General features: G+C 45.9%; 1 protein-coding gene across 1 annotated transcript in view; it reads left to right on the top strand.

Annotated features, from left to right (window-relative positions):
- Window positions 1–3,397: 3,397 nt before the first annotated feature.
- IGF1R (insulin like growth factor 1 receptor) overlaps window positions 3,398–10,679 on the top strand; it is a 195,769-nt gene continuing 188,487 nt past the window's right edge. The window contains exon 1 of the mRNA XM_040414218.1: window positions 3,398–4,223. Coding sequence (XP_040270152.1) covers window positions 4,109–4,223 — 115 coding nt within the window. The 5' untranslated portion in view covers window positions 3,398–4,108. The remainder of the gene's footprint in view (window positions 4,224–10,679) is intronic.

The following is a 10,679-nucleotide window of genomic DNA, read 5'->3' as shown; positions in this document are numbered from 1 at the left end:
TTCTGTCAGGTAGTCACACGTTGTGATGGCAAAGGCAAAAAAACTCTCCCTTTTTGAATGTGGTCGGGTTGTTGAACTGCATAGGCAGGGTCTCTCACAGCGCGCCATCGCTGCTGAGGTGGGACGCAGTAAGACAGTCATTTGGAATTTCTTAAATGATCCTGAGGGTTATGGAACAAAAAAGTCAAGTGGAAGACCCAAAAAATGTCATTAGCACTGAGCCGGAGGATCCAATTGGCTGTCCGTCAAGACACTGGACGATCCTCGACCCAAATGAAGGCCCTTACTGGTGCTGACTGCAGCCCCATAACCATCAGACGGCATCTGAGACTGAAGGGCTTCAAAAACAAAAAACGTCTTCAAGGACCTCGTCTCCTTGAACGCCACAGAACTGCTCGTTTGGACTTTGCAAGAGAGCACCAAACATGGGACATTCAAAGGTGGAAGAAAGTTTTATTCTCTGATGAGAATTTTTTTTACCTTGATGATCCTGATGGTTCCCAACGTTACTGGCATGACAAGCAGATCCCACCTGAGATGTTTTCTATGCGCCACAGTGGAGGGGGCACCATAATGGTCTGGGGTGCTTTTTCCTTCAGTAGAACAATGGAGCTTCAGGAAGTGCAGGGGCGTCAAACGGCCGCTGGCTATGTCCAGATGTTGCAGAGAGCATTCCTCATGACTGGGGGCCCTCGTCTGTGTGGTAACGACTGGGTTTTTCAACAGGACAGCGCTACAGTACACAATGCCCGCAGGACAAGGGACTTCTTCCAAGAGAATAACATCACTCTTTTGGCCCATCCTGCGTGTTCCCCTGATCTAAATCCAATTGAGAACCTTTGGGGATGGATGGCAAGGGAAGTTTACAAAAATGGACAACAGTTCCAGACAGTAGATGGCCTTCGTGCGGCCGTCTTCACCACTTGGAGAAATGTTCCCACTCACCTCATGGAAACGCTTGCATCAAGCACGCCGAAACGAATTTTTGAAGTGATAAACAATAACGGCGGAGCTACTCATTACTGAGTTCATGTTTGGAAGTTGAATTTCTGTTTTGGGGGGGGGGGGTTATTTTTTTTTTGGAGGTGTGGTCCTAAACTTTTGATCAAAACAGCCGGTTTCAGTTTATTCGTTGTTTTCATTAAATTGAAAGCTCCAAAAATGTTTTGTCTCACTCCCATTTCTTCTTGTCGCATGTTGAAGCTCTACTTGGAACCTTGTTAAGATCCAGCCATGATAAATATGATTTTTTGCCATTTTTCAAGTGGTCTTAAACTTTTGATCAGGACTGTAGTATGTGTGGTAGCAGAACCAAAGCAGCACTACCTCTAGCAGTAGTATCTGTGGTAGTATGTTTAGTAATCTGTGTGGTAGAAGAGCCATTGTAGTTTGTTTAGTAATCTGTGTGGTGGCAGAGCTACAGTAGTTTCTTTGGTAGTATGTTTAGTACTGTGTGTAGTAGTATGTCTAGTACTGTGTGTGGTAGCAGCGCCGCAGCAGCACTACGTCTAGCAGTATCTGTGGTAGTATGTGTAGTACTCTGTGTGGTAGCAGAGCCGCAGTAGTTTCTGTGGTAGTATGTAAAGTACTCTGTGTGGTAGCAGAGCCGCAGTAGTTTCTGTGGTAGTATGTGTGGTAGCAGAGCCGCAGTAGTTTCTGTGGTAGTATGTGTAGTACTCTGTGTGGTAGCAGAGCCGCAGTAGTTTCTGTGGTAGTATGTGTAGTACTCTGTGTGGTAGCAGAGCCGCAGTAGTTGCTGTGGTAGTATGTGTAGTACTCTGTGTGGTAGCAGAGCCGCAGTAGTTTCTGTGGTAGTATGTGTAGTACTGTGTGGTAGCAGAGCCGCAGTAGTTTCTGGGGTAGTATGTGTGGTAGCAGAGCAGAAGTAGTTGCTGTGGTAGTATGTGTAGTACTCTGTGTGGTAGCAGAGCCGCAGTAGTTTCTGTGGTAGTATGTGTAGTACTCTGTGTGGTAGCAGAGCCGCAGTAGTTTCTGTGGTAGTATGTGTAGTACTGTGTGGTAGCAGAGCCGCAGTAGTTTCTGTGGTAGTATGTGTAGTACTGTGTGGTAGCAGAGCCGCAGTAGTTTCTGGGGTAGTATGTGTGGTAGCAGAGCAGCAGTAGTTGCTGTGGTAGTATGTGTAGTACTCTGTGTGGTAGCAGAGCCGCAGTAGTTTCTGTGGTAGTATGTGTAGTACTGTGTGGTAGCAGAGCCGCAGTAGTTTCTGGGGTAGTATGTGTGGTAGCAGAGCAGAAGTAGTTGCTGTGGTAGTATGTGTAGTACTCTGTGTGGTAGCAGAGCCGCAGTAGTTTCTGTGGTAGTATGTGTAGTACTCTGTGTGGTAGCAGAGCCGCAGTAGTTTCTGTGGTAGTATGTGTAGTACTCTGTGTGGTAGCAGAGCCGCAGTAGTTTCTGTGGTAGTATGTGTAGTACTCTGTGTGGTAGCAGAGCCGCAGTAGTTTCTGTGGTAGTATGTGTAGTACTGTGTGGTAGCAGAGCCGCAGTAGTTTCTGTGGTAGTATGTGTAGTACTGTGTGGTAGCAGAGCCGCAGCAGTTTCTGTGGTAGTATGTGTAGTACTGTGTGGTAGCAGAGCCGCAGTAGTTTCTGGGGTAGTATGTGTGGTAGCAGAGCAGCAGTAGTTGCTGTGGTAGTATGTGTAGTACTCTGTGTGGTAGCAGAGCCGCAGTAGTTTCTGTGGTAGTATGTGTAGTACTGTGTGGTAGCAGAGCCGCAGTAGTTTCTGGGGTAGTATGTGTGGTAGCAGAGCAGAAGTAGTTGCTGTGGTAGTATGTGTAGTACTCTGTGTGGTAGCAGAGCCGCAGTAGTTTCTGTGGTAGTATGTGTAGTACTCTGTGTGGTAGCAGAGCCGCAGTAGTTTCTGTGGTAGTATGTGTAGTACTCTGTGTGGTAGCAGAGCCGCAGTAGTTTCTGTGGTACTCTGTGTGGTAGCAGAGCCGCAGTAGTTTCTGTGATAGTATGTGTAGTACTCTGTGTGGTAGCAGAGCCGCAGTAGTTTCTGTGGTAGTATGTGTAGTACTGTGTGGTAGCAGAGCCGCAGTAGTACTCTGTGTGGTAGCAGAGCCGCAGTAGTACTCTGTGTGGTAGCAGAGCCGCAGCAGTTTCTGTGGTAGTATGTGTAGTACTCTGTGTGGTAGCAGAGCCGCAGTAGTTTCTGTGGTAGTATGTGTAGTACTCTGTGTGGTAGCAGAGCCGCAGCAGTATCTGTGGTAGTATGTGTAGTACTCTGTGTGGTAGCAGAGCCGCAGTAGTTGCTGGGGTAGCAGAGCAGCCCTACGTCTAGCCGTGTAGTGGAGCGGCTCTGTGGCTGGCGCCTGCCTCCAGTCCGGGTTTTGCCGCCGCCCGCGCCTGTGTGTATATGTGAGTGTGCGGCGTCTCAGGCTCTTGTTTACAGCATTAACGTCACACAGAGGCAGAGAGAGGGATCACACAATGCGAGCGCCGCAGCCGGACACCCGCAGCACCCCGAGCCCGCTCGCTGACTGACCGTCCCGCTCACCGCCTAGCTCGTCTACTGTGACCTTCATCGGCCCGGGAGTAGGGGGCCGGCGGCGGGGGGCAAGACTTCCATTCATTGGTCCCGCAGCGGCCTCCTGCGGGCTTAGCTCCCGGAGTGAGGCGGGTGACATGGAGGCTGAGGACTCGGAGCTGCTGCTGCTGCCGCCGTACATTGCGGGTGTCTGCTGCCTGTCCCTGACGTCTGAGCGGCGGCGGTGCTGCTGACCCGGAGCCCTCGCGTTTAATCTACACTACGACAGGCGATTACTATTATTACTACTACTACTACACCCGCGGGCGTCTGCGTCACGTGACTGCGCCCCTTCTATCACAGGGGAGGTATCTGGGGTCACAACCTCCTCCCTCATCTCGGGTCACGCTGCTCTGTGTCATCCCGGGGCTGAACCAAAGAACAACCCCCCCACATTCTCCCGGGGGGACCGGGCAAGGTCACGGTGCGCGAACTGTACACCCGTTAGCCGCCTGTCGGGTCAGTGTGTGTGTGTGGGCTCCGGCCGCCATCTTTATCCCGGGCACTTTGGGGCTGCTGTGGATGTGATCGGAGTGACGGATACTACACTTCTGTGGAGATGAAGGCCGGATCGGGCTGGGGGGCTCCGGCCTGGATATCGGGGGTCCCCCTGCTCCTACTGCTGCTGCTGTGCCTGTGCCCGGGCCAGTGCCTGGGGCCCCTGGGTGGGAAAGGTGAGTGTCTGGTTCGGGTGTCTGCCCCTCTCCTCCCCCCGTGGGAGACTGTCTGGTCTGCCCTGCTGGTGGTGTCCTGCTCACACACGTGGAGGAGCAGGTCTGGGCTGCTGGGGAGACTACTACGCCCAGCATGCGCCCTCTGGCTGCACATGCTGGGTGTTGTAGTGTCACAGCAACAGGTGGCCGACCATTGGAGTCCATTAGGTCCTGTGTGTGTCTGGTCCCAGCAGGGCATGGAGGCGTAGCGGCGCCCGATGGGTTACAAGCCATGGGCTCCTCGACGCGATCGGTCACCTGCCCATCCGTGCCCGCTGTGCCGTCATACGTGAGATGATTGTAATGACGGAGCAGTCTGGTTATTTTGGCTCTATTGTCCTTGTGTCACCTGGAGGAGGGGGCTGATGGCACGGTGGGGTCTACACGGATTCTGGTTGTGGTGACCGTGCCGCCACATACGTGCTGTGTAAATACCCCTCCTAGAGACTAGGGCTCGTCCGTTAATTAGACCGTCTTGCCAGAAATGAGGGGAAATACTTGACTTTGGTGTCGGGTTATGGTTGCAGCAGATGTTTTCTGTGTATCTCCAGCGTGGGCGTCATGGCTGTCTGATAGCGGCACCCTTCTCTTTCCAGCCTCCGTAGTCACTTACTGCGCACTAAGGGTCACTCTCTTGCTCCCAGTTATCAGCCGTTTCTAGAAGGAGGTCTCCATGTTCACGACTTTATCGCCCGCATCTTGGGTGCGTTCACGTACATACGTGTGGAGGAGAGTCGTTGTCCTATCACACGGTGGGGTTTATATGTTCAGCGGGGGACACGATGTTTTGTAGGGTACCCACCACAATTTAGTCTGCCTAGCATTTGTGAGACGGGCATACCCTGCCAGATCAGTAGTTGATAGAATGCTGTTCGTGGCTGGACCAGGTGTGACCATGTGGTCTCTGCTGGATGAGGAGCAGTCACGCCAGGTCACCTGGTAGCAGGACTCGGGGGAGGTTAGTTCCAGTATAGGACCTCTTATTACGTAAGGTTCTTCTACCACCGATCTGCTTTAGATTGGTTCTGATGCCTATAGACAAGACCTTGAAGGCTGTGGTGACTCCTGGTCCATCTTGTCTGCCCTCCTGTTATTTCCTTTGGATAGACAGAAGTTTATACCAGGCAGCTCTGCATTCGTTTACTGATGAGCTCCCAACCATATCTGCTGGAAGGTTGATCCAGACATCTACTACTCAAGCAGTAAATATTGTCTTCTCACCTTGCTTCTCCTCTCCCTCAACTGCTGTAATTGCAGGTTCCCTTTTCCTTCCCTCCTAAGTCCTTTCGATCATGCCCCCCTTCTCTCCTTGAGGTTGGACACATTAAGTGCCTGATAAGTTTCATCTGTGAGACCTTCCACCGTTATGGTAGCCCATCTTTGGTCCTGTTCTATATTGTTGGTGGTGGGCTTTGGCTTCCTCGGGTTGTGGCAAGAATAGCTTAGACCGCGGCGCCGACGTTGCGGTCACAAAATGGTGGATTACTATAAGTTGTTGGGATCCGTTGAGTAACGTATGTGGGAGGCTGAAGGTTTGGTAGGTGTCTGATGATTTGTGGCCTTACTAAATATGGGGTGTGGCCTCTAGTCATTATGGACATGATTGTACTAAAATTTGGGATGATTCAGTAATGGAATTTTTGCTAACCCCCCCCCCCCCCCCCACAAACATGCATTACGTCTTCACGTTGAAGAACAATTGCATCTTTCCAATAGTGCCTCATAGCACTGTGTAAGCCCCAGTACATATGGCGCTGTATATAGCCCTCAAACGTGGAGCGTAAGCTTCTCAGCCAAGGACATTTTATGATTCCTACATGGTGCTGCAGTCCATTCATAGTCCCTGTATTACTACACTCGTCAAGTGCTCTGTCAACATGGACCAGAAGTCTGCTCTGTATACAATGGCTGCGCTATTATTTGTCGGGGAGGCCCAGACTATATACAGTAGTCCTGGATTAGCTGTGACACAGCGCAAGCGTTCTGGTTTCAGCCTTGTGTCTGGGGATTAGGCTGATGTGGTTGCTTTCCCGTGTTTACTCTCAGACACGAAGAAAGGCTACCTGAGTGCATGGCAGACGAGGAGTTAATGTGTTATTTTTATTTTATAGCTGGCTGTTATTTTTAGTGGTGTAGGAAATGAAGCATCTCTTCATTGGTCTCTTACAGACGGGGGTATTGTGTGGGGTCCCATAGCCATTGCTTGTCTCTGAAATAATGGGGGTCTTCCAACGACCTGTGAAATAGAAATGAAATCCTAACGGTGAAAATGGCATTTTTTTTTTTGGGTGATCTGGGGGGGTCTTGCATTCTGTCCATTACTGATCCATGTGGCCGCAGGAAGGATTTTGCTCTGGTGCCTCCTTGGTTTGATTTATAAAGGTCCTTTGTGTTTGAGACCTGATGCTTTCATCATCGGGGGGGAGTGGCGTGCGACCGGTGGTCCTGGCTTACCCTGTGCTACGCACTTACTACCTCCTTGTTTACAAGCTCTACCTAGTTCTCCAAGGGGCGAGGAGTAGGAAGACGCAGGATTGTTTTTCTCAGCTCTGTGCTGGGGAGGGTTTTAATCTTTATCTGTAGAATACACAAACTCAACAGGTGGAGGTTCAACATGACCGTGTAGAATATATACTAATCTATACACTATAAATATAGGCACATTTTACAACTTGCCCGGGTCTTGAAGTAAAAATCATACTGGATGCAGAACTTATAAACAATACATGTTTTTTGTTTTTAGGCTTTTTTTGTAGTAAAGGGGTGTTTTTTTTTTTTTTTTTTTTTTAGGCAGTTTTTAAAGGGGCGATTCTCAACTCTTGTAGAGGTGCCTAACGGGAAAGAAAATGCCAGAAAAACTGCTCACCTAGAGCATGCTGCGTTTAGTAAGGGAAAAATACCCCAAAAACTCATAGCAAAAAAAAAAGCCTTGGGTGTGGATAGTGCATTTCATAACACACCATAGACTTTAATAAAGTAACATCTGTCCACGGGAAAAAGAAGCAGCAAAAAAGTTGCTAAAAGACTGCTATGAAACTTGGTAAAAACATAAAGACTGTGAAACGAGCCTTACAGTTTATTTTTTTAGTGTTTTTTGCCCTAAACTAGTAAAACAAGAAATTACCATATGTTTTCGGTTATTATTTTTAAGTCATCTATAATAAAGAAAGTTGTATCTTTTTTTTTTTTTTTTTACATGCGATGGTGTCCAATATGTATGTATATGATTTCTTTCTTGCATTGCTTGGCCATTTACTGTGTTTTTTAGTGACATATGTGACTTGGTTTGATGCAGTTTGTGATCTTCTAACCATTCTATACCATCTGTTAGTAAGCCTCGTCGGTCACTGATAAAATAGTATTTGTTTTTCTTGTTCTTTCTCCACAATGACATCTTTGTACAGTCTTTTTTTAAATATTTTTATATTACTTTCTCGGTCTTTTGGCTTCTATAAACATTTTTTAGACGCTTTTCCGCCCTAATATAGGGATTGAGAATAGCCATGTGCTGGTAAACAGCTTTGCCTCGAATATATCCTAACCAATCAGTTGCGGTGTCCTCTTTTCGTTCTGCTAATTTCTTTGCCCCCTTCCTTATTGCAGAGGAGAAAGTTGTAGACGGGTTGCCCGATATTCAGTATTTTTTTTTTTTAAGAGCATCTTTATTTATTCCTATGTATTTGATGCTGTCCCACACGCGCTTGAAGTATGAGCTTTGGTCACATTTCTACCATGTGGTAAATTAGAACATGTATGGTTTAGAAAACCGCATCATGTTACAAGCGAGAAAACGTCCTCTGTTTCCGTAGTTGATTGGCGCAGGTTGTTGTTGCGTGAGGTATTTTCTGTATTTAGTCTGGAATAATACAAGGATTATCTAACTTTCTAGCTACTGATTTATAGGGATAGGTTATACGTCGGCAAAGAGAAAAACTTATATTTTTGATATATTTACAGTTTTATGAAATCTGGAGACTGTAAATATTAAATTTTTGAAGTTTACAACAAAAATAAACGAATAAACCTATGACCATGTAAGAAAACATGCAAAAAATGATGTTTTTTGTGATATTGTATTACTATCTGCCTTTTTCCCCTTTCTAGTTAGTTTTCAGTTGCCCACTTTCTAGATAATAAGGGAATATCTGTGTACGTACTTAGCGGTCAGGAACCGTATAGCAGCGACTGATTGTGAAGTCCAGCTTTACTAGACTGTAAAGAAGGATATCGTACTGTCCTAACAACCGGGCTTCTGACTGGTCATGTATGTAAGTGGTCGAAATAAATCTCTGCCACTGAGGACAGTGAAAAGTTTATTGGATTTTATAGAGAGATTTCGCTATTTTACTGTTTGAGTGATAATTCTTATGCCCTATTTGATATTGGGGAGAGAAATACATTTAGTCTAATACTTTGTGATTAACAGAAGAAAAATAAAGGGCTGTCTGTAAAATATATATATATACGCACATACGCACACACGTGAAACTCGAATATCGTTTATTTCAGTAATGCAACTTAAAAGGTGAAACTAACATATGAGATAGACTCGTTACATGCAAAGCGAGATATTTCAAGCCTTTATTTGTTATAATTTGGATGATTATGGATTACCGCTTATGAAACCCCAAAGTCACAATTTTGAGGTACCATTTGCTCAGGGGGTATGGATTAATTAGCTGACTACAGTGTGACACTTTGAGCCTAGAATATTGAACCTTTTCACAAAATTCTAATTTTAAGCTGCATTAATGCAATTCCTTTTCATTTGCATTACTGAAATAAATGGACTTTTCCATGATGTTCTAATTTTTCGAATTTCACCGGTATATAAAACAAAAAATTGCTTGAAAAAAGTCCCAAAAGTGGTCTGAAACGTTGCACTGGTGAATAAAGGAATCCCCCCCCCCTGCCCCCCTTGACCTCTTCAGATTATTGGACTTATCACAATATAATGCAGTATTTCTAAAAGTACCATTTATCCTCTTTTCTAGTGTTTTATATGGTAGGTAGGTAGGTATGTTGCCCAGCTGTGTGAAACTAGTTTTCCTTTTTATAATAAGACAAATTGCGCGGTTGTGAGATGTCTGTCGTTCATGATTGAATATTTTATATGTTAATGTGAAACTATCAACCCTTTAATAATTGCCCTTTTTTGTGATGTGTAATTCCTCCGTTTATGGGCTCTGATTCGGAGGGGGTTGAACTGGCAGAATACTAGTTGGACTTGCTTTTGAGATCAGTTTTTTCCTATAAAAAAATAAAATGCATTCAAAGTCCTGTTTCTGGTCCAGATTACCATAAAACTCTAGGGGCAAATGCCCTCAGCTCTAAAGTCCTGCTTGCTGGGTGTAGAGGGAACTATTAATATTATATTCCCTTGTTGGTTGATTAAAGCATGGTAAGGATTTAGGATAAATGTCCATATGCCAGGGTTCTATTAGAATATTTTGGTGTATTTAATATGCACCATTTTTCTGTCTGTTTCCAACTTTTCTGCAAATAATGGTCACGTTATTGAACATAATCACGAGCTCTTTATAGTCTTCTGAAATAAATGAGCAGTTGTAGGACTGTGGCTCAACCCCTAGGGAGTGGTCCCCAGTTCAAGGTGGAAGACGGCTATTACATGCCTCAAAATGTAAGCACCCCATCCTGGCAAATCAAGGGGCATATCTGTTTTGGGGTAAACACTGCAGTTTTTTTGGTTACAGAAGACTACAGTCGGCCATTAACGATCGGTACAAACCAAACCTTTACAACCATAGGTGGTACCACCAGATCTACCAGTGACCAAGAAAACTTGCAGCATAAAGCTGTCTGATTTGTCTTTTGGAAATGTTTTTTCCCCCCCCCCCCCTTAATTAAAGTCTGAGGGTACAGCCACGTGGTCTGGTTTCTTGATGCAGTTTTGGAAGCCAAAACCAAGAGTAAATTTAAAAAGAAGTCGTGTCTGTCCTTTATAACATAACTTCTCTCCTTTTTATGATCCATCCTGATTTTGGCTTCCAAAACTGCATGCAGAAACCTGACCGTGTGGTCGTACCCTAAAGGTAAAGTTTTAGCCATAACTTTATTCCCAAGTCTCTAAAGGCTTATTCCAAGCTTTTAGATAAGCTAAATCTGGTTACACACATAAGTTAGCTTGCTGATGGCAAGCGGGTGATCTGGCAGTGGCCGCCCCCCTATGTACATGGACCCCTAGATAAGTGTGGTCTTCGCTTCTAGACACTTCTGGTGTCAGCACAAAAAAAGCATGGGACATGTTGAATTGTAACATGCCTAATCTGGTTTCCCCGCCCAACAAGATTGTCGGTGGACCCCGATGTTATCGGATGTGTATGAGCATCGTATCTGTAGTGTTCTGCAATGGTGGGAAGTCGGAACCTCAATAAATAACTGGTATATGAAAGATAA

This window comes from Bufo bufo, chromosome 1 (genome assembly GCF_905171765.1).
Source record: "Bufo bufo chromosome 1, aBufBuf1.1, whole genome shotgun sequence".
Taxonomy (NCBI): Eukaryota; Metazoa; Chordata; class Amphibia; order Anura; family Bufonidae; genus Bufo; species Bufo bufo.
Note: the sequence above shows the minus strand (reverse complement) of the source record. Positions and strands in the feature narration are given on the sequence as shown.